The following is a 25,018-nucleotide window of genomic DNA, read 5'->3' as shown; positions in this document are numbered from 1 at the left end:
CAAAGTTTTTTTTCCTTGTGTGAATCTGTGTGGTTATATTCTTTAAATCAAATCATTAACAATAACAGTATAGTTTGAATATCTTTCCATGTTTACATGAAAATCAAAGTAAAGTCCATGCACAAATCTTGAAAATAAAATCAATTATATTTACAGTAATTTTTTTTTCTTGTATACATGCAATTTCTGAAATAAAGAAAAAGTGCAAGGGAGAAAAGGCATAAGTTTTACTTATGTTGGCGGAGCATTATAAATGTCTGCTGGAAAAAGGAGATGCCATTGTACCAAATCCACATCTAAATAACGCATGGGCATGATAGGTATACATAAAGTATATAATAAAGAGAAGGGTATTGAAAGTGAGAAAGGGATGATGTATTTCCTAATGCCAGAAGTAGTAGACAAACCTTAGAATCGCCCATTTCAGGTGATGATGCAAACAAATTATGTTATATCAACAGTTGAAAGGTTGAAGGATTATATACCTTTTGCAAACAATTATTATATCCAATCTTTCATTATGCTAGATCCAAGTGTTTATGTGTTGGATCGAACCATTTAAAATTGTAAAATGCAACATTTAGCAAAGGTTGTCACTTCTCAAACCTTTCAGTTGATTTAAAATATCATTTTTTTGTGCATGTATCACTTTCACGGCGAGCTGAATGTGATCATTATATTTCCCCAACTTCTGATGCATAGCCAACTACATACATACATCAATGTACCTTGGAAGTTACACTTTTTTCCATCACCTTCCATGGTGATTTATTATTTAGTTATAAGCATACTAAATTGACTACAGTCAGACAGTAGCATGAAGTTGTTCACAAACCCACATGTCTCTGTTGTAATATAAATGTAATTCATCTAAATTCATGGTTGACATTTTTAATATCACACATAGTAGAGATGGGCGATGAATGTCGGTTGTCCAGGGCGTCCCAGGGCGCCCCCCCCCCCTCCCTCTAAAAAATATTGGATAAAATGCTCCATGAGGGTAATCATGTGTCCAACCAACATTGGGCATTTCTTTTGGGCATTTTTATTTATCCAGTGTGACGAAAATTTTGCCCATTCTAAAGTAATTGCTGCTATTTTTTTAACCTTAATGGACTAAATGCTTCCCGCAATAGGTAAAATATTGCCACAAATTGGTTGGACTCATAAGTACCCTCGTGCTGGTTAAAATTTTACCCAATAGTTTTTACAGTGCCCCGGCAAGAAATGTGAAACTAAATCCGTTTACATATATAAATATAACAATGACTAAATACGTTTTTATAACAGATTCTACACTAATAGTATTATAGCTTCGATGATTTAAAGTCAATTTTTTTAACGAACAAAATAATTGAAGAATGGCAGATTACAAATAACAAATACTAAAGCATATAAGTAGATAGTTTTTGCCTCCACGGCGCATGACGCCTTCGAGAAGATAGGACATCTATTGTCAAATGCGCCCTTCATAACAAAGCAGTCTTTGTCGATATTTGGTGAATCAGAGCGACTGTTTCGTCGTGACTCTGGGCAAACGACATACATATTTGCAATCTTTGATCACCTCAGAAACTGCTGTTCCAGTTCATCAATTTTCGACAAGACCTCCCAGCCGTTGATTGTTCTTTGACGGGTATTTTCAATGCATTTGCTGTGTTCTTGAGCCAGTCCAGGCTGCAATTGCGAAAAGTCTCTCATAACTACTGGGTACTATTTTGCGCGGACACTCGAGTGTGAATCCAGATCCACTCTCAAATTCGAGATTAGTTGAACTCTAAGCTAAGAATACGAAATAAATGCTAAATAGGCATCTCTTGCTCACACCAGGTCGTCGTATCCTTACTAATTAAGGACCTATTTTTCTACCCAACTTGATTTGAAATTGAAATTTTCAAACAATTCTTGGTCATCTATGCGCCAACCTTTCATATAATAATTAAGTATCAGAATAAATAAGAAAAATCGATTTTTTTAATGCTGAAAATGAAAATTTAAAAATCTATCATTAATTTTACAAAGCTTCAAATAAATAAATGATCTGGTGCATCCGTTCCCTTCCTTGTGACATACTTTATGATCTTAATTGCCTGTAAATATAACTTTGGATAACGGTATGACCAATACAATATTACATGATAAAAAGTAAATACTGATTAAATGGATATCAAACAGTGTACAATTTCATCTGGTTATAAATATCTTGCCTTTCCTTAGTCACGTTATGTTGTTATCTGGATTATTCATAAGTGTACAAAAATGTTTCTTTAATATACAAAACTGACGATTCTTCGATAATATTATAAGCAAGACAGTATTGACATACTGAATATGAACCACGTAAATTTTGCATTAAGAATTTCCATTATTTCCCAGCAAATTTAAGTTTTATTCAGTCCGCTATGCTGGAGACATTGCGTTGTACAGTGTGCACCTCTGTCATGCAATGTGTATGCCTAAACAGGCTGTTTAAAAATACAGGCACGTTGCATGTCAGCCTGTCACTCCAACAACTATTGTTTAAAGTTCTAAGCAAGTTGTTAAAGGAAGATTAAATAATTAAAAAAAACAATCGTTTAAAGATGAAAGAACTTGTTGTGAGCGTGACTTAAACAACTTGCTTAAAATCTAAAACAGCGTTTTAAGGCATGGACATCACATGACAGAGTTACATGCACAAAACAAGTATTCGTTTAATGCTGATCAATGCAACATTTCCTTCTGGGATATATATCTAGACATTAGTTTTACACGTAGCAGTCAAGACATCTTCATAGTCCGAAGGAGGCTCGTAAACATCCAGAGGACACTCGTAGGTTGCTGGTGAGTCAGGTCGTGGTGGCGGATCCCTCTTGGGTAGCTCCGGTGGAGATGGGTCAGTCTTAGATGTGACAGAAAGGAGCTTTTCAACCTCCTTGTCGGTGCTGTCAACCTCGTACACGGTATGATTGGTTTGTCCGTTGGCGGAGGCCGAAGCTTCCTGGCTGCAGCTCGGACCAGGACTGGTTTCCGTCCGGTCGCGGTGACTTCCGGTGAAGGATTTGGCGTAGCTATTGTTTGACGACTCCCCCTTCCGCGATACAGGTTGGAGATTCAGATCCCTTTGTGCCATTATCATCATTTTCCTGAAGAAAAAAAATCACTAATTTGTAAAAGAATTGTGCCATAAAAATTCATCAACTAACATGGCAGAGACTACTTGCAACATGTGGAATCTCTAAAATGAAGTATCATGGAAAAGATCACTTCCCTCTCAGCATTGCTCAGATAGACAGAACGGGGGAAAGAATTACTGCCAATACTCCCCACACTCACCAGTTGCCCCCAGAAATCTATTTAAAAAAAACCTGTAAAAATGGTGAGTAATTTGTAAACAGTAGGTATAATTATGATTATAAATATTGTTTAGAATTACTATAGCACCCGCCATGGCAGGCACATGGATTAATAATTTTTGGAGAAATTGCGTTTCGTCCCCGAAATCGATTTATAAATCATCAATTAAATCTTCGATTAAATTACGATGAAAATATTATATAAGAATATCAAAGTCATGAAATTTACATTTCTGGTATGAACTAACCGTCATGGGTGAATGTGAAAAAAATAAATGAAAATAAATGCAATGAAAATCCAGTTGTTCACTTTCTGCGCAATGACAACCAAAAAGTTTGGATCTTGATGCATTGTAAATGATATCCTTATTAATTGTTTAAAAATGATAACAGTGTTGGATATCATATACAACACTGTTATCATTTTTAAACAAATAATAATATAAGGTTAATAATAATAATAATAATAAACAGTTCTTGTATAGCGCATATCACGATTATGAATAATGTCTCTATGCGCTTCCAAAGGACTTGGATTAAGGTTATGTTTATACAGAACATGCAATGTTTTTAAAGGGGGTTTTCCTTATTTTCAAAGGCATTTCCCTTGTTTGGCGATTGACCATTTCGACAGATCAAATTATGGATTTGTTTTTGTTCTAGATTCATTGACAAGCGCGTGCGAATTTCGGTGTGTTTCTTTACGGGATTATTATAGTTAACTTTATTCTTTTTTAGGTATTGCTTTCTACCGCAAAACGACATAGAATAATAAGGCAAAATAACACATTCAATACCTAAGTTGAAGTGTTTATTTCCTCTTGAATGACAGAGAAGTGTGACTCTGTTTGTTTGAATATACCACATAATGACAGGAAATTGTAAGTATCTGATATAATCATATCGTCTGATGTTCCACTTGAAATATATATATAATTTGTTCAGGTAATATCTTCAAAATGAGCATTTAAGTGAGTTTTGCAAATAATATTGATGCTACATGTATTTTAGAGAAGTAGCAAGATATCTCATATAGCCGTACTAAATACCACCCCCCCCCCATTTTTAGCAAGCACTAGCAAACTAGAAATTCCCGAATCTTAAGCCAGGAAATTGAATCCCACTCAATACGCAAAAGTCTTTATTGATTTGCATATAATCTGTCCGTAGCATGGTCGGGCTATCCCAACGGACTTATGGGATAAAAATTCGGACAGAACAAACTCGACCGAAATTTGGATCGTCATTTACTTTGGGTTCTTGATTTGTGATAGCCCTAAATCCTAGACTTTTTACCAGGTCTCATGATTGCTATGACTAAACTATCACCCTTTTTCATGTGATAATGTTACAAAGTAACTTCTGGTGCATCAGTATATTTCAAGTGTCCTCTCTTTTCTTGTGCAAGTCATAATGGCGCCAATAAAATATCACGAGCGACAAGTACGAGGCCTGATCTGCTAGCCGTCTCTCTTAAGTGTTTTTTTATTTCCTATATCATAAGCTGCTTGATTGACTTCTCATCGTGCAAACTTTGACACTTAGCTTAGGTTATTCTTGTATCGAACCTCACCTAGCAAGTCTAGAAATATACCTACTCTCCCCTTGGTTTCTCAGTTAAGTGCCTCTTCAAATGTACTCTTCAATATTCAATAATTGATCAGCTAAATTTCAGTTCCATCGGGTATCAAAAACAGTTCTATTACTGCTTCTATCTCGACTCTATCCAGACTTTCAGTCGAACTTCGTCCTTGCTCTATACAGTATAGTTTCGAATTTGGTCTGTAGTCCGGCATAAAAGGTCATGCAAATGATGTGCACCTTAATGTTCATGTTTACATACCCGCACATTTGCATGAATTTTGCTCGATAACTTCAGTTCATATAGAAACTAGAGCAAACACGTCTGACCAAGCCTTAGACATGTTTGAACGATTACGTCGAGATGGAGCTCTTCCCAATGCCACATGTGAGAGAAATTCAGGTAATCAATTATTATATCCTAACGGGGGATCCGGGCAATTTGAGCCAAAAAAAATCGAATAAAAAAAAGACCTAAATATTTGTTTGACAACATGGGAATTTTGGCTGGTTACCAAAGTCTAAGAGCGCCCTCTTTCCTTCCCCGATAGATGGGCAGTAAAACGAGGTTGTGAACATAATACATATTAGGGCACACATGAGTATTACAGACCCCCATTCACTCACGTGTTATATCATAGCTCATCAAAAAATCATCAAAAATCAATCCCTCGATAGATTTTGCTTTAATTCACTGACATTAGTCACAATTAACAGTACATTAAGACTTGATATGTTAATCAGGTACTTGCCCAGCTCAATCAAAAGTTAAATGGCCTGAAATAAGACTAACCATAATTTCGGCCAGTTCATTGCCAGAAAAAACAGAACTGCATTGTGGGTAATAATAATTAAAATGAAAGACAAAAATGCAGTCTAGCCTCCCCAAACGCCTTAATTATGAAAAAGTATGAACATAGCATTATCTCTATCGTTCTTCTTTTGATATACAAACATTTGATCTATTTTTAATGAATTATTTTAATCAATAAAGTCATGTGATCTTTACTTACGCCTGTCCGACATGCTTTGCGCGCAGATGAATTACTCTCATGTGCCCTATACTGAGGGTCAAATGACAAAAAGTTGAAAATAATGCTCTCAAAAGAAAGAGTGGGTTCTCCTGAAGAGATTGATACCTTGCAGTCAATACCTAATCTGACTAAACGTGTTAAAAGAAAAGAAAACGTCTCATTAGACGCCCCTGATTTTAATGTAAAAATACAGTGTTCCATTCATATATTTTGTGCGCTTCCTATAGGCTATGGTATTGCAGCTACAAGTTCTACTTGTTTGATGTCAATCAATGGGCTAAAATATATATTGTGTGGAGTTACAACTTCTTGTTAGCATGTTTAATTTTGTTCGAAGTGATTTATTACCTTTTTTATTCGCATACAAATAAACAAAGTAAATAAAAGAAAATTGATAACAAACAAATAGTGTAAGCAATTATTGTGCTCATATCGCCTCTCTTCCTCATTATAACTCACAAGTTGGGGGGGGGGGGTGCTATAGACATATACCATCAACCCCGCCCTGCGTACAAGCTAGGAGGATGGGGTATGTACCCCGACTCAGCTCGCCCCCCCCCCCCGCGTAGCTTTCAACGAAGTGAATAGTATTCAAGTGCGCAATCTATGATGTATAACATCTGACTGAGACAAGTTTATGTATTTTAATGTTTTGTTCATCTTTCTTTCTCGGCGTGCTCTAAATATTGAAAATAGGAATCCTTGATGATAATTAGAAGTTATGTATCATTTTGAAATCCCTACTTATTTAATTTCACACTCTCAAACCAACCAGATCTGATCTCCTATTGGCAGTAGAAACTCGCATTTCTGCATGATAAATGATAATAGGCATTGAATATACATTTGAAAGCGTCATTTCAGCATCGTAAGCGATAAATGCACCAAATGCCGAGTTATATACTTATCAACTGCTGTTAAACATAACCTATCACTTTGTATAAAACTGTTTGAAGCATTCTCACCACTGATTTCTAGCAGACGACGCCCAGCCATAGCAACGACAGTGTAGAAGTGTAGTCGCGCTATAGGGCACACATGAGTATTACAGACCCCCATTCATTCACGTGTTATATCATAGCTCATCAAAAAATCATCAAAAATCAATCCCTCGATAGATTTTGCTTTAATTCACTGACATTAGTCACAATTAACAGTACATTAAGACTTGATATGTTAATCAGGTACTTGCCCAGCTCAATCAAAAGTTAAATGGCCTGAAATAAGACTAACCATAATTTCGGCCAGTTCATTGCCAGAAAAAACAGAACTGCATTATGGGTAATAATACTTAAAATGAAAGACAAAAATACAGTCTAGCCTCCCCAAACGCCTTAATTATGAAAGAGTATGAACATAGCATTATCTCTATCGTTCTTCTTTTGATATACAAACATTTGATCTATTTTTAATGAATTATTTTAATCAATAAAGTCATGTGATCTTTACTTACGCCTGTCCGACATGCTTTGCGCGCAGATGAATTACTCTCATGTGCCCATTATTCTTATAACTTAGGGTGTGAAGTTGGCAGTCTCAACCGATGAAAATTTGCGTCTTGGTAATATTTATCATAAATGTGGTAACAAAGGGTGCAGTGACCTTGTGACACCCTGTTCGATTTTCATAAACTTGGTATCGAAAGATGCAAGAGACTTGAACATAAATTCTCATATAGAGGCGCGTCCACTTTAAAAAGAATATATTGAATCATTCGTGAATTAGTTTGATAACATGAGGATTTTTTTAGAAAGAACAAATGTTGCGTTCAGTCTACAATTTTATCGTAAATACTCAAGCGAGATACGAACGAAGTATTGTCCCTAATGCCTTTACAATGATCACGTTTTTCTAGATTCTGGAAATACAACGAATCAATGGTATGGTTGATAAATTAGTACGATGGCATAATAAGGAAGTTAAAAATGAATCTTACTTGTAATGTAATTCTCTGGACCTTTCATAGACCAAACCAGCGAGGGCAATCAGGAAAAGCAATAAAAATAATACAACAGTACCTAGATGAAATAAAAATAGGAATGCTTATTTAAAAATGATTGAATGTGCAGGAAGAAGAATTTCCTTAATATTCTCTGAAATAGGATCCTAATTGATTTACAATGAATTTTTTTTTCGACGAAATAAAGAGTTCCAAATCTGAGAACAAATCTCAAATTACGATGGTGATATTCAAAATGTGCAACGGTAACCCAAATAAAGTGACCTACAGAATATAATGGTGGAAGGGGGGGGGGGAGGGGGTAAGAAGAAAACTACTAGCTTGAGAAAGTCATCACGAATTGATAAAAGAATGCCCACATATCATTATTTTGTTGTTGGGAACAACATCACCACATTATCAACATGATTACGATTCCCAACTAATGTTCGGTTTTGGTATTATTTACTGGGTCCATGATATACCAAGTAATGATAATGATTATAGAAATACATGTAATACTAGTAATAATGAGCTTGAGCCATCACTATCATGATTATCGGGTTATTGCGTAAGGTCAGGTGAATGTGTAACCCGACCATTCGAGAAAGTGGCCCCAGAAAATCCTGAAAGGTCTTGTCCAATTTACCAGATGCTTCGTGAAAACTATAGGCCCAATATACAAAGGGTAGGATAAACAGAGCCCGACGTTTTGGGGTCTTTCGGAGGACCTTTTCTTCAATGGGCGTGTTACACAGCAAAAACTCAGGCGTTGATATAACACCAGCCCGGAATCTATATATGTCCACACCAAAAAAGTATTGAAACAACACCAGTTTAGAATCAAACCGATGCTGTTTTAACACTATTTGGTATTGTATAAACACCTATTTGGTGTTAGACCAAAACCAAATTGGTGTAGTTTAACACTTATAACACTTTAACATTTTAAAACTGTGGACTTATATAGATTCTGGGCTGTATTAAATTAACACTCGTGTTTTTTGCAGTGTACGCAATTACAAGACCTGACGCGATATCGCGATGTGATAGCACAAGTTGTAGTAAAGTTAATGATAATGACCCGCCCAAATAACCATACCACCGATAATGGTGAATTATAATACCGGTTATAATGATTATCATTATAATAACACTGGCAATGATGATCCGGATCCCACTAATAGATTGGAATTTGAAAGCAGAATTGCATGGATCTTCCTGGACTAAATGCAGGTGCGAATCCAAGAATGGTAGAAAAGGGAGCGTGTGGCCATTACTTGCCCCCTTTTACATGTTTAATGAATAGAAGTATTTTTTTCTACGTGATCTTCAATTCTGTTTTTTGGGGGGGAGGGGAGGGGGGTTGATCCATGCACTGCAAAAACTCCGGTGTTGATTAAACACCAGCCCGGAATCTATATATGTCCACACCAGAGAAGTGTCAAACAACATCAGTTTCGTTTTGGTCTAACACCAGAAAGGTGTTTATACAACACCAATTAGTATTAAAACAGCATTGGTTTGATTCCAAACTGGCGTTGTTTTAATACTTCTCTGTTATGGACATATATATAGATTCCGGGCTGGTTTTAAATCAACACCGGAGTTTTTGCAGTGTGTAGAGGTCGTGAGCTTGCCTGTCAATAATAACAAAATGTGTTCCCCTAACTTCTTCTGAGATCCATAATCCACCCCTAGCTAACAATATGGGGGAAAATGGGTATCACCATTTGCAATTGTCGTGTGCTTTATTCACGATGTTATTTATCCATGCCAAACATAATTGCGAGAAGACTTCGAAATATTAGTAATTAAGGTATATTACCTATCAACGTTGACGATAGGGCCGTCGAGTGTTCGCTCACGCGAGGTTCAGATGTAGGCGTACTTTGGACATCTTGTAAGGAGGTGGTCGATTCTAAAAAAAGAAAAAAAAGAAGGATATAATGTAGAAAAAATAACGTTTTAATACTTCTATAACAACTCTACTCCATCACTACTTTTTTTGACTGCTGCACATGATGATAATAATGATGGTATAATTATACTTAAAACAATTATAACGATAACGATTACAAAAATAATAATGATGATAATAAAAAAAAACCCAATAATGATAATAATGATAATAATCAGAGCAACTACATAAATAATAACAACTTCAGAAAATACTGCTGCGGACTGATACTACTATTACTACTACCCATACTACTACTACTACTACTATATACTGCTTGGTACTGCACTACTTCTTATACCACTAGTTACATGAGTTATCATAATACTTTCTATGCCGCCAGGGTAACCAAAACTAACCATAACTTATACAGGAAACCCCAACATCCTCCGAATGGTCGCAGTCGTGGGCCCCGTAGTCCTGCCGCATGCAGTGTCCAAGGTTCTCTTCTGTTCCGCTGCACTGCACTTCATCCAAGAGAATGTACATGTACTCTGAACCCCTACCGTAACGTCCGCAGCAAGAGTAGTCCCTTGCGGCACTGAAGCCGAGCATCCTGCACACGACGTGCGAGTCCAGGATATCCCAGTTGTCATCACAAACGGTCCCCCAATGGCCCCGGTGTTGCACCTCGACACGTCCTTCATCAGGAGCAGGTCCGCCGACAAGACGTACTTCAAGGTTTTCTGTGGCATTGGAAGGACAGTGCTTAAACACGAACGTCTGTCACTGAGGCGAAAGACATCGGAATAACACCCCCAACAAAAATTCAGAAGGAACTACCACATGTGTCTTTAAACAAATCTATATTGCTAATTTGACATCTTGAGTCCTTCCATCAACTTCTAGGCGCCGAAGGAACAAAAACAACATTAAAGATCAAATACATGTATTACCTTTTTGCAGACAGATACTGCGACGAAAGACACCGAAATGCGACTAAAACCCCCAAAAGGCAGGCCCCAAAATATCTTTATACTTTGTTTCAGTTTTTGGCTTTACATCTAGCTGCATGTACTTTGACAACTTGGGTCCTTTGCTCAATTTCCCTGCGCCAAATGACTAAGGATGTTAACAGATCAAATGCATGTTTTACCTTTTTGCAGACAGCTAATCCAAACATCATCATCATGCGTGCAGTCGGTGACGCCTATGGGGTAAGAAACATTACACTGCAAGAGATCTGCTTCCTTGCCCTTGCAGCGGGGTTCCCGTAGCAACACCATTCCCGTCCCATTCCCATAGGTAGTTGGTGGCGATAAGGTATCCGCAGCACCGAAGTAGCCAAGCTTGCGACACGCCACGGAAGAGTCGATGTGTGTCCAGTCTTTCCGGCAGGCAGTGCCCCAGGCCCCCAACAGGTACAGTTCGAGACGACCCTGGCTAGGATCAGGCCCATCAACAAGTCGTATATTCGCTGTAGCTGTGGTTTTAACGTTACAATGTATGTGTCATAAACTAAACTCTCCCTGAACTGGGGCCCGTTGCAAAAAAAGTTGCAATCAATCGCAACTTTAAAAAACAGCGCGCATTTGGGACTTGCGATTGATTTTTTGACTTGCGTTTAAACGCAACTCTTTCTGCAACGGGCCCCTGGTGTCAGTCACCCTTCCCTATCCCACCTTTTCAATACCATAGGCGATTTTACAAAGCATGGTATTAAAGCAGATACGAACCAATAGCGCCACATTGAGTCCTCAACTACTCATACCTGGCCAGTTTTCTGACCCATAATGCTAGTGTGGTCTAGTAATATAGACCCACTTGAACGATAATTTACACCGCAATAATTATGTTACCAAGTAGCAAAACAATTACTTTTCCTCTCAGAACATTTTAATTTCTCTCTACACAAATGCAATTATGTGTCAATTTATTTTCTGTAGTATCAGTGCATATCTGAAAACGTATATTTTGAGACTACATATTTATAACACACAGTCAATGAGAGAGCACACACTTTAAAAGATCATTTTGAAGGTGTAATTGAACAATCAAACATGGAGAATTCTGACAAAAATGCGGATGTGTAAGTAATCAGTATTCACAATGCCAATAAAATAATTTCAATGAATACAATTATATGAATTAATATTAAAAAAAATTGTGCCGAAGCGGGAATAATACATTATTACAATTAATATAGGTGTAAACGTTAGTATAGCTTGTCGTTTATCAGCAAAGCTGTCCTGCCGAGTTCCTACGGGAGTTACCATAAACAGAAACAGTTTTGCTTTGCGTTAACTATTTCATTTTATTATTCACTTACTTAATGATTCTCCGAGAATCTACTAACTGTTCATGCTGTTTGTGTTTTATTGTGTACATCGTTTGCTCTTGTAAACTTCTTTACCGTTATATGTTTAATTTATTCATCTGTTCATTCAATAACTTTTAATCGCTAGATGTCTTCTCATCTTTGGAAATCAATACTCAATATGGTGTCGAACATAATTAGAATTATATTTTTATATATCGAAAAATGATGAAATCAAAATATTTAGGTACCTGGTCCAGAGCAGACTACACCGGCGTCTTCATGATGTCCACAGTTATGACTCAAATATTTCGGATTTCCGCAGAGAGCGATGTGCCTTTCATCTCCGCTGCACTGGGAGTTGTCGAGGACGATATCGCCCTGCCCTTCACCGAAAAACGCCCTACTGTACGACCTGATGACCCCCTGATAGCCGATCATTCGGCAGACGACTTGGGCGTTTTCCGTATCCCATTCATCGTCGCAAACAGTACCCCATGCACCGTTGTAGTACACCTCAACGCGACCCTCATTGGGTGAAGACCCGTCTTCAAGGCGAACAGGAACTGAAATGATGACAAGAATGATCGTGATCATTGGCTAAAAAGAGTGAACATTGCGTTCACGTATTTTTGAAGCAATAACGAGTATTCCAAAGGAACATATACATCCGAAAGAGAGTGTTGGCCCTGAACGCCAATGCCTTAAGCACTAGACCTCGGAGGCGTGCCAGGAGTTAGGCGACGCAGAGTTCAACTGACCGGCAGGCAAATTACCAACCTTTTTATGATTATCTTGTCCTTGGTGCAGATGAGTTTATGAACAATGATTAGCCGCGTGCAGTAGTTGGATCCGAGCTAATACAAGCCTGAATACATGCATTCATTTCTCACCGGGGGGTCAAATGTATTGCTGTACACATGCGTGACCAAATTATTTCCAAACACCCCCTAAACGAGTTTTTCTCTGTGTAAAATAACCCCCTTAACAAGTTTTTCGCGGGCTTCTTTTACACATTTTGGGCCCTAAAAAAGTTGTCGCCAAAATATGACCCCTAAACAAGTATCGTCTTCTTGCTAACAACAGGGGCCGCAGAACGGTTTTCAAAGTGGGGGGGGGGGGGGGCTGACCATGCAAAAAATCACAATCATATGGTTATTTTTACGTTTTTGTACATGGTTTTGGAAAAGAGTGGGGGAGGGGTTCAAGCTCCCCCCCTTCCGCGGCCCCTGAACAATAATCGTTTTTCCTTTTCCCAGGCCCGTACCCAGGGTCGTTGCTTACAATCGGGAAGAACCCGAACACTTTTCAGAAACGAGGATAAAAAAGCCCCGGGGGAAAAAGCTTGGGGAAAAACATACCCTAAACACGTTTGGCTAGTCTTTAAAAAAAAATGAAAAAAATACCCTAAATAAGTTTGACCCCGCGGTTGACCATTGACCACTCCTTCAAAACCACTTTTAAAAAATCGATGTTTTCGATACTCTTAACGAGTGCACGCGCAGTCCGCGTCCAAAACCTTTAAACGAGTTTTTGTTTTCTTTGCCACGCATGTGTACAGCAATAAATTTTACTGCCCCCCCCCCCCCGGATTTCTCATTTGTTTCAATATTATGTATATTTATATATATATACATGTATATATATATATATATATATCAGTATAAAGTGTATATATTACCAGTCTACCACCGCGGTATACGTACGACGTAGAAACAAAAGGCGCTTCAAGGTCTAAGAGTGTCAAACCCACATAACACTTTGGGCCACGGTCCGTGCTGAATGCTAAATCCATCAAAGTGGAAAATGGACCTTCTTTACCATGTTTGTATCATGTAATGGGGCCCCTGACAAGGCACGCTCCTGAAGTTCTGATTCACTTTTAACATTTTCTATGTTCTGTCAAGGCCACATCGAGTTGTTTATGTCTTTCGGAGACTAAACAGCATAATTCAATTGTCTCTGAATTGGTTTCACAACGGTCTTGGTCTGTGGAGTTGCATTAATTACTCGTATTTCAGATTCGAAATCGAAATAGAATTTCATGTTACAAAGTAATAGCCTAGTAATAACCCTAACCCATATTATATCTACAGTGTGCTTTTTGTGGTGTTTATAACTTTAGAAATACTTACGTGCTACACAGCTGACTCCAACATCATCCTGGTGAGTGCAGTTTTCGACTCCATATGCAGACGATGAACACCGATCAATGTTCACTTCATCTCCCGAGCAATCTAGACCACCAATCACAATGTCTCCGGTACCCGCACCGAATTTCTCTGCTCCGTAGTAGCGTTCAGCGAACCCGAACCCAAGCATTCGGCAAACGACGTTGGCTTCGGACATCCCGAAGTTATGCACACAGACGGTACCCCAAGAACCCTTGTGGAACAGCTCGACCCTTCCCTCTGTGGAGTTGCCGTCCTGCAAGCGAACGTTTGCTAAGAAGAAGAAGATCCAAGATAAGATCTCACGAGATCATCCATAGTAGGTTCATGGTAGATTTGAGTAGATATTGGATAGGAAATAAAGTCGGATCAGACAAGAAACCTTGTCAAAAGTCAGATAAGCTTTCTTCCCGCAGCAACCGTGGAAGCAACCTTTGACTATTAATCCTTACAGTGAACATAGGCAAAACAATCATGACAATGAGGACTGCAGGAAAGGAGCAAATGGAACAACACATTGCATCCGTTTAGTCGGATTCTGGCGAAAGGAGGCATTGATTTAGATCATATATGTTAATTTACATTATGCCGTGCATATTTTAGATAATTTGAAACAAATGTATAAATGACATATACAATATATGATGAACATGTCATGACTGTTCATATATACCAACCGTTAATATCGTACATAAACCCTTCAAAACTGAGTTATATTATGTTTTAATAAAGGGGTCATCTTGATTCCAGTAGGCAACATATTGATAGGGACAACCTAACAGATTGTATAGACAGTGTCTGCCAGTGAGATCCTCCCTCACACATGAGATACTACCTGCTGCTAGTGCCCCTCGCCCATTGTTTTCATTAAAATGCAGATAATAAGAATCATTCGATCAAAGAAATAGAAAGAAAGAAAACTTACACCGAACAGACATCTTTACGGGAACGGTTATTGGAATGCTGTAACACCTATGACACAGTACCTTGCATTTGAAACTAAGCAAGATAAACAGGTTCTGAATAAACTAGCATCATTACCTGACCAATAATTAAAAAAATATCCTACCTTTTCCTTTACAGTTGACTGTGACACTTTCATATATATCGCAGTACTCGTGAATGCCGATATTCTTGTAGGGGCAGAAAGCCAGGTTCGTCTCATTTCCAGTGCATTTTAAAGAAGGCACTCGTCTATCATCAGGAAAGTCAAGGTCGATGGCGCCGCTTCCACTGGCTTCGGCAACACTGGCATCGGAAGCTTGGCGAACACCGCCCGCGTAGCCGAGGGTCCGACACACAACTTTGATATCCGCGTCTGTCAGGTAGTCGTCGCACAATGGCACCCATATGTCATCGTCATTGAAGATCTCAACTGGACCCTTGCTTTCGCGGTTACCTTTGAAGCGAATTTCGAGAGGTTCTGCAAGCAGGGAAAATTATTTAAAAACCAATAATTCGTGTTTATTAGGAGGGTTATAAGCTATAGGGTTGATGGTAGAAAAGAAGTAGCATGTCAATTTCATTTTCATTATGTGATAAAATAAAATTGAAAACAAACATATCGGACAAGAGGATTTCGGTTATCAGGTTAAGGGTTAGGAAGCTGCGTGTTTATCAAATCTGACCCAATTATGAAAACTTACTATTTCTGTTAATATAATGGGTTTTTATATTTCAAAAGGTACATTTGAGGGGTTCGATGCAATATAGTGCTAACCCACGCAATATTCATTTTGAGATAATCGCTTTTGAAAGTTTGAAAAAAAAATCAATAAATCAGGTTAAAGATTCAAGAATTGCAATTTTTGTTACAGGAACCTCTAACTACTGGCGATTAAATAGTCTGTTGAAGAAATATATTAGCCAACATTTGGGTGGATTTAAAAGAGGATTTTTTTTAATTACATTTTGAATTTCTGGATTATTACTTTATTGCAGCCAAATCCGTCACAGTAAATCCACCACAAAATTGTCAATGCCTTTTCACTTAAAATGAAGAATTAATGTTAGATTTGAATTTAGCCTCTTTGGGACCTAAAATTGCAACTCTATACAACAATTTCTTTTGTCGATCACTGTGCATAAAAAACAAGCACGCATATGCACAGGATAAATGATGTATGCCTAAAGACATTTTGAAAAAAAGAAATTATATTCAACGATTAAAGTCTTAAAAAGAAAAAAAAGCAATCGCTGTAAAACAAAAAAGTCAAATAATTTGTTGATGGGGTTGGCCTGAGGGTGCCAGGTAAAAATGGCAGAGGTAATAATGGCAGAGATAATAATGGCAGAGGTAAAAATGGCAGAGGTAAAAATAGCAGAAGTAAAAAATGGCAGAGGTAATAATGGCAGAGGTAATAATGGCAGAGGTAAAAATGGCCGAGGTAAAAACGGCAGAGGTAAAAAGAGCAGAGGCATAAATGACAAGAGGTAAAAATGGAAGATGTGATACTGGCAGGGGTAAAAGTAGCTGAGGTACACTATTAGAAAAAAACAGTAGATTCTACAGAAGAAAAATTAAAAAACAGGTTTTACAGAAAAAAACAAATAATTTTGTATTTTTAAGTATAAATTTTCTAACAGTGTAAAAAAATGGTGGAGTTGAAAATGGCAAAGGTAAAGATGGCAGAGGCAAAAATGAAAGAGATATGGGGTGCTGGTTTGTTAAAAAGCCGAGCAAAAAAAGTTTTCACTCCAAAATGAAAGGGGATTTGGTTGAGGGGGAAAATGACATAAAAATTATTTCGACTAAATGAAGTTCTTTTAGGTCAGAAAAAAGAATTACAACAAAAATAATAATTATATAATAAACAATGTTTTTTCTTATGTTTGAAAAATAACAGAGATTTGTATCAAATCTCTACATTTTAGCATACCAAGCTAATTACCAAGAGGGTGCTGCTTATGGTGTAAAAAATACCCAACAGCACCTCCGCTTCGAAGGGTTATGACCATCAAGGCGTTTAAATCATATTGGATGCAGTGGTAAAGGTTCAGGGTCTTCGTTTATGCAAAGAATCTGAACCAGACGGTCCCCCTCGATCGATCCCAAATTGGTTTACCAGTCAAAACAAGATTATTATTGATTTTCACAATCAGTTACATATTCAGTGCCAAGCCTGGGAACGCATGCTTATTGTCATTCAAATATTTAAAAAGAATATTACAGACGACATTAAAAATAAGGACATAATATTTAACCACAATCATTCATGACAATTTCAACGTCTAAGCTTTTCCCGCTATGTTATCATGTTTTCCCCTCCCCCTAACCATCTATGTCTTTCCACCTCTTATGTCTACTCTTCCTCCTTTTTGCATTGGTAAACCTAGCAAAACTTTAGATATAAAAAACCAGCCAGACAAAAAGGAATGTTATAAAATGATGAATGAGAATAGTGCAGTTTCATTTTGCTCCTGATAAATTGAATGAAAAAATATCTGTCGTTTGATTTCTTTATAAAAAGCCTTCACGGTACACCTCCAACGAATTCGGAAATAGCATTGTTAGGCCGATGAAGACATAATGATATGATGAAATGCCTAACCGTGACATGCACTTCTAATTTAATCTATGTACATGCGGGGGCTTTTTGACAATTCATTGCATGGGGGTTTAAGACTGGCCATATTTTACCGAGAGCTGTCATTTTTACCTCTCCCATTATAAACCCTACCATTTTACCTCTGCCATTATTACCTCTGCAATTCATACCTCTGCCATGTTTACCTCTGCCATTATTACCTCTGCCATTTTTTCCTCTGCCATTTTTACACCGAGCTGGCCTGAGGACTACATGAAAGCAAGTTAATGACCCATTCATCAGCATCATGCATGTGATACGAGTTTAGCTTTGATAGTTTCTAAATCTGGAAAATCACGTAAAAGGGTATCAAACCAAAGGTAATGATTTTGTGGTCGGCATTTCATATTATAAATTTAGATTTGTTTCCCGGTTTACGGTATCAACAATTCAAAACCACCACTATTCCAATCATTTTTTATCATGACGTTCCCCCATAATGTGGATGCTGTACAGATCTCAAAGAATACCATCCCTCCTGATTTGTTTTTAAATGCAACAGTGTAAGACGAGGCAATGACTAACTTTGAATTAAAAAAAAATCCATACAAGTCAAAGACCGATTCCAAAAGGAAGTCTGAACCCTTATAAATCTGCAATACGATGTGCTGAATTATACCCAATCAATGCTAGCTGACCTATATTTCACCCATACACACGTTTTCAAACCACACATGGATAATTAAAGAAACATTTAGAAACAATACACTTGTCACTATAAGCCATTACGATGACAAATATCATATGAAAAAAATATATGCTTTTAATAGTATCAAGCTTCATCAGTCATTTAACTCCTAATTAATCATGAAAAATAATTTCGTAACAATACACTTGTGGCAATAAGTCATTTTGATGACGAAATTACACAGAACATTTTAATATGTATCATCATTTAAAGCAGATACGAACCAATAGTGCCATTCCGAGTCCTCAACTACACATACCTGATCAGTTTCCTGACCCATAATGCTAGTGTAGTCTAGTAATATAGACTCACCTGAATGATAACATGTGAATTAACTACTCAATACATTTATACCGCAATTATTATGTTACTCAAAACATTTTAGTGTCTCTATACAAATACAATTATAGGTCAATTTATTCTCTGTAGTATTAGTAGTTATCTGAAAATGCATATCTTAAGAATATTTATTGATAACATGCATTCAATGAGAGACCACCCACAGTTCACTCCCCCTTTAACTTCCTATAAATATTTAGGTAACTTCCTTTTTGAAGAAATATCTTAAAAGCAAGCATGATTATGTAACTTTTAAAAAGCAAAGTCATGTCCAACATGTTGTTGTGTTGGCTCAGTTGGTAGAGCGTCCGTCTCTCAACCAGGAGGTCGGGGGTTCAAACCCCGGCAGCGTCAGACCAAAATACTTAAAAAAAGATGGGAGTTCTGCTACCCTGTTTGGCGTTCAACGATTAAAGAGATAGAGCCTCGTCGATTTGGCGCTGCACAGCGGCTGCCGGGCACACGATCAATTGGGCAAAGCCAATTTTCGGAGTATTTCATTTCATGTTTATTTCGAACAATAAAATATGGATTTTCATCATCATTTCATCATGTTTCATCATCAGCATAGAAAAATTTTCACACATGATAAATGCTAAGATAAAGATTCATGAAGATAATGAAAACATATATCCAAACATTCAGCTACTCGTCATAAAAAGGTCAACAAAGTCATTATTTGGGGCCCGTTACATTTGAGAATTACAAATGTTGTAACTTTGCCATTATGGCAACTACCATGGGAACATTGATTATGATTGGCTGCTGAGCCATGTTACCACACTAGTTGCCATTATGGCAAAAGTTACAACAGTTGCAAGTCCTTTATGAAACCGGCCCTTGGTCTAACAAACCTTTTTTTAATACATGATAAATGCTAAGGTTAAGATTCATGAAGGCAAAAACATATGTCTGAACAAACAGCTGTCTTGAAAAGTGTGGTTTAGCATTATATTCCTGCTTAAAGATGTATTTTTGGGGGCGGGGGAAAACATGCCTGCATCAATAGACCGACTCATTGATTGAATATCAAGATGAAATTTTTCTATGGAGCAGTGATTCAGGATGGTGTAAATACATGTAACTCATTTTCACAAAACTGTGGGTTATTAACACAATACTACACCGACTCCCTCAAGTATGAATAAGATTTAAAGGGCCATTAATCATATTGGAAAAGAGTGCTTCTACATATAAATTACCTTTAAAATATTGCATGTATCAGATTAAACCGCGGGTAGCTTACATAAATATTAAAAGACGACATTTTTAATGGATGAAGCTGGGGCTTGCTTTGGGTGTTTGAAAAGTGTGAATGTGCCACACGCCACCTCCGACCTTGATTTCATAAATAAAAAAAAATTCATGCATAAGATTGATAGATAAATCTTATTTTCACACGGTAAAAAACAAAAAACAAATGCAATGTCTGATTTGCATTGAGGCCGTGCCATAAATAAATATGCAAAATAAAAGGCACCCGATCTAAATACATGAATAAAATCGAAAGTATAATAATCATAATTTTTACCAGGTAATAAAAAAATTTGTTTTTTTTATAATCTATATAATCAAATGCATATTTAAAAACATATAGCATACCTTCAGTATGTATGCATATGCTTATAACCACGATTGTTGGGTTAATCTCACTACAGATATAACCCAATCTTATTGAAATTAATACATTTGTATATATTAAGTTGACTGTGCTGATAAGATAAGTCGGTACATGACCTAAGAGGAATATGAATAAATATAGTGAACTAAAGAACAAGGAGAGGAAAATGGGAAGGAAGGCGGAGAAATATTATAAGTAAAGAAAGATCAGGAAAGGAGAAGAGGTAAAATAAAAGAAAATAAAAAAAGAGGGAAGTGAAAACAAATGGATAAGAAGAGAGTAAAATGGGGAAAGTTGTGAGATTGATTAATAAAGAACAAACTGGTTTGTGCATCAATAGTTTAAACATACAAAACCCCCATGCTATTAATGTCAATGAAAGTATGATGCGGATATGACGATTTATATAACATTACACTAGCTCATCAAAGAAATGAACTTCATTATTAAAGTTTGTCCGATATTTCCGTTCCAGCTATTTTAGAACATCTTTGAATTTTAAAACATTGTCGTTCTTTATCCTAAAAGATGAAGAGGAATCTCGTATCTTATGTACTTACTATACTGCGATGGAAAGGTGTTGGCCGCCACTCTTGACACGAAGAGCAGGAGACAAATGCATAACATTGTATGTAATCTCCCCATATTCCAGAAATAGAGCCTAAGCGATCTGGGTACTGAAACGTAGTGAGTGATAATGATGATAATGCGTTTCAAACATGCAATAGTTATATTGTCTGAGAAGGAATGTCATTTTTCGAAAAACTGCGCATGCTCAAAAGCAAAGCAAAGTGACTGTTTCTTATGTGGAAGTATAAGGAAATAAGTCGTAGATGTAGACAAATCATTGCTATGTCAATATGTTTGCGGAAGTTAGTAAAGTGGCTGTCGTGCATTTTCTTCTTTTTCCTGAGTCAGAAGGGCACCATTATGATCTCATCACTTTCAAAACATGTATATAAAGTGTATGCTAAATAAATACAACCATTAAAGGGCAATTCATAAGATATGAGGAAGATGTATATATACAAATTTGTTACCATGGCCCGGGGAAACAGGGATTTTGATGGCTTCTGAAGCACCCAAGTATTTATTCCGGAGTTGCATGTTCCTACAAGTTAAACAATATAATTTTGGATACCATTCAGACTTCCAATTCCTGGGAATCTCGCTTGCATTCCAATGTGTATGGTCAGCCGCACTGTAATTCAACAGTTTAATGACACAATTAAAACGGCCATCGAAGAAGCATCGTGATATAATAATTACCTATCACCACCATATGTCTCCCCCACAGCTCGGACCGGGTTTACACCACTAATTTTGCATACTGTCAAATGCACATTCTGTTTTTAGCACTTACAAAATTAGAACCCCCATTATCATGATCACATTTTCGAAGTCGAACGTTTTCTTGAGAACTAATAAGAAATTGTAGGCCTACCTCGTTATTAATCACTATTATACCAATGAGATGCATGTTCCTTCATGGCAAAAAAGTGATGAATATAATGATGAAAAATTCCACATGATATTCATGTAAGAGAGAGACAGAGAAAAAATAGAACGAAGAAAACGATTTTCTACATGTATTACATTCCATTACATAAAATGCATGGAGTCAGTGCAGTGCGATCTGATCAACATTCAGACTTATAAAAAAAAAATCAACGTCATGTACGTTTGCAACATGACAGTGAACATGATCCTGAAGGCAGAAGGCTTCCATGAATTCCTTTATCTCGCTCCCCCACCCCCCTCCTTCTCCCTCGTCCTCTCTCTTTCATGCACTCTCTTTCTCTCTCTTGTTAATATTATTATGACACAGTTCCGTAGATAAGCCTGAGAACCAAATGTATATTCCTGTATAGTAAATCTGTTATTATATCCTTTTTCTATCTATTTTTGTTATTCATGTGTTCAAGGCTTTCTTCACCTTTTTTGCCATCTTGTTATAGCTTTTTATATTTATTAACGTTTTGTTATGTATGTATTTATGTACGCATGCATACTATGTATGAATGTATGATGTATGTATAACTGTGTATATTCTCATACACCTAAAGGGGCGACAGAATAAAGTTTCAGTTTCAGTTTCTCAGTCCCCGCCCCTAAAATCCTGACATGTATGCTAATCATAGATCCCCCGCCGACGTTCGAACTCTCTCTCAAGATTTACAACACTCGCTCATCAAACATACACGGACTCATTCATACATCAACAGCGCGCACACATACATACACCCTCACACACATCCTACCCTTCAAATAGGCGTATGAGAGTAATTCATCCGCGCGCAAAGCATGCCGACAGGCGTAAGTAACGATCACATGATTTTATTGATTATAATAATTCATTAAAAATAGACAAAATGTTTTTATATCAAAATATAAATGATAGAAATCATGTTGATACTCTCATAAGTATAGCCTTTGGGGAGGCTAGACTGCATTTTTGTATGTCATTTTAATTTCTATTATCCACAATGCAGTTCCGGTTTTTTCTGGCAATGAAATGACCAAAATTATGGTTAGTCTTATTTCAGGCCATTTAACTTTTGATTGAGCTGGACAAGTACCCGATTAACATGCCTAGTTTAAATGTACTGTTAATTGAGACTAATGTCAGTGAATTAAAGCAGAATCTATCGTGGGATTGAGTTTTGATGATTTTTTGATTAGCTATGATTTTAACACGTGAGTGAATGGGGGTCTGTAATATACTCATGTGAGCCCCAAAAACGCACCAACACCACAGAGATGTATTATACTGACACTAGAGGGTGTACTTCGTCAAAATGTTGTGAGGAATTGACAGGCGTCCGCCATCTTAACGAGGGCAAAAGTGGCCTTCCACTACATATTGTCTATGATAGTTTAGGCGAAGATGCAAAAAAATACCCACTAATGCTCAGAAAATGCTATAAGAATAAAACTTGGCGTAATCATTCTTCACCTCATACTGATAATTTTTAGTGGTGTTTCCAAAATTTTGAACACTTTCCTAAGTACCGGTTGATAGGTAACAAAATTACCATAACAACGGGCATTTTAAGGAGAGCTACCACCAGGAAACCCACTATTCCTTTGTTTCCACCCCAAAACTAATCCAAATCAACTATCATAGATGTCCACAAGACACAAACAGGATGCCCCCCCCCCAAAAAAAAAAAAAATGGCCATAAGTAATTTATTCAAGATGGCTTCAAGATGGCCACGAAATAAAGTCATGTTACTATTTCTTTTGAAACACATGTACATTATTGTAACATAACATCAATGGTGAAATCTGGTCCGAGCAGTCGGGGGATGATAGCAATATCCTGAGCTGAAAAATCAATTTTTGCGCAAACCTCGCATCAAGTTCTACGGGGTACATTAGTATGTACACATTGTCATCACCTATCACATTCGCTGGTGGCAGTGAAGCGCTATATCAGGATTTTCTTTTCGTTGCTAGTTTGAATTGTGACATAAATTGCTGAACTACAGTTGGAATGAACATGCATATCAATATGAGAGCGAGGGAAGCGAGTGAGCAAACTTTCAGTATTTGGAAGACTAAATTGTGTAAAAAAGCGTGTTTTTTTCTTTAAAATTACGAGAAAATGAAGATTAAACAATTGAAATGTTGAGGTGAAAGTTGAAATATGGGGTGAAATGTGAAAGAAGGAGAACCGGCGGCAGCTAGGGTCGTTATCTCGTCACCGACGTAGTCCCACAACAGGGACCTGGGAACGATTTTTTCAGTGGGGGTGCTGAAATCTCTTCTCAAGGTGGGGGGGGGGGCAGACACAATTCAGTTTTCCATAATTACACACACACACACACACGCACATACCACACATACCCTCACATACACACACAAACACACACACCCATATATATATATATATATATATATATATATATATATATATATATATATATATATATAAATAGGTAGGTAAGTATATAGTGATATACTGCAATATCTAATAGTGCTCGACTGTGTAGGAGCTGAGTATAAATAATTTATTGGTTGGATTGCTTAACTAAGCTAGTCGTACAGACTGTTTCACCCTAAGGCTCATCAGCGACTGATTAGTATGAAGAACACAATTTTGGGACAGAATAAAGTATACAGAGCATGTGCATTAGGGTATAACATTGGGTTGACAGAGATGAAAGGGGTTACTGAAGGGGTACATGTGTATTGTTTATTACATCAGGGGTACTTAGGGGTCATTACTACATGTGAGGGGGGGGGGGCTGGTGGGGCTATCCATATCCAGCAAGGAGGAACTTTTTCTTATGTCTACAGGTAGATATGAGTTCAGTTCGAGAGTTCAAATTGTTGTTTCTGTTTGCTGTGATGATGAAGTATTTCTCCCATAGGCAGAGGTTGCAGCGTTTTGTGAGTGGAGAGTAGGGTTGTGCATGGCGTACGATTCTCCAGGTTATCTTGTGGGGTGTGCCCTCATCTTTCAGTTTCCAGATATGCTTACTGAGCTCGGTGCTGTGCCT

At 37.3% G+C, this 25,018-nt stretch overlaps 1 protein-coding gene across 1 annotated transcript; it reads right to left on the bottom strand.

The window, feature by feature from the left end:
- Positions 1–177: 177 nt before the first annotated feature.
- On the bottom strand, positions 178–21,181 carry LOC129281091 (deleted in malignant brain tumors 1 protein-like). Its single transcript, XM_054917079.2, has 9 exons — positions 21,073–21,181; positions 15,347–15,700; positions 14,242–14,550; positions 12,358–12,672; positions 10,946–11,272; positions 10,209–10,535; positions 9,718–9,810; positions 7,887–7,968; positions 178–3,125 (listed from the first exon to the last, which is right to left on the bottom strand). The coding sequence occupies exons 1-9, from the start codon at positions 21,155–21,157 to the stop codon at positions 2,735–2,737; spliced, it is 2,283 nt and encodes a 760-aa protein (XP_054773054.2). The 5' UTR covers positions 21,158–21,181; the 3' UTR covers positions 178–2,734.
- Between the last annotated feature and the right edge of the window lie 3,837 nt (positions 21,182–25,018).

Source organism: Lytechinus pictus, chromosome 17 (genome assembly GCF_037042905.1).
Source record: "Lytechinus pictus isolate F3 Inbred chromosome 17, Lp3.0, whole genome shotgun sequence".
NCBI lineage: Eukaryota > Metazoa > Echinodermata > Echinoidea > Temnopleuroida > Toxopneustidae > Lytechinus > Lytechinus pictus.
Note: the sequence above shows the minus strand (reverse complement) of the source record. Positions and strands in the feature narration are given on the sequence as shown.

Coding starts and splice junctions, on each gene's coding strand:
- LOC129281091 (XM_054917079.2), bottom strand. CDS start 21,157: ATGGGGAGATTACATACAATGTTATGCATTTGTCTCCTGCTCTTCGTG. Junction 14,551..15,346: donor AGTCAACTGTAAAGGAAAAG/GTAGGATATTTT, acceptor TCTTCTTCTTAG/CAAACGTTCGCTTGCAGGAC. Junction 11,273..12,357: donor TGTAGTCTGCTCTGGACCAG/GTACCTAAATAT, acceptor TTAAAACCACAG/CTACAGCGAATATACGACTT.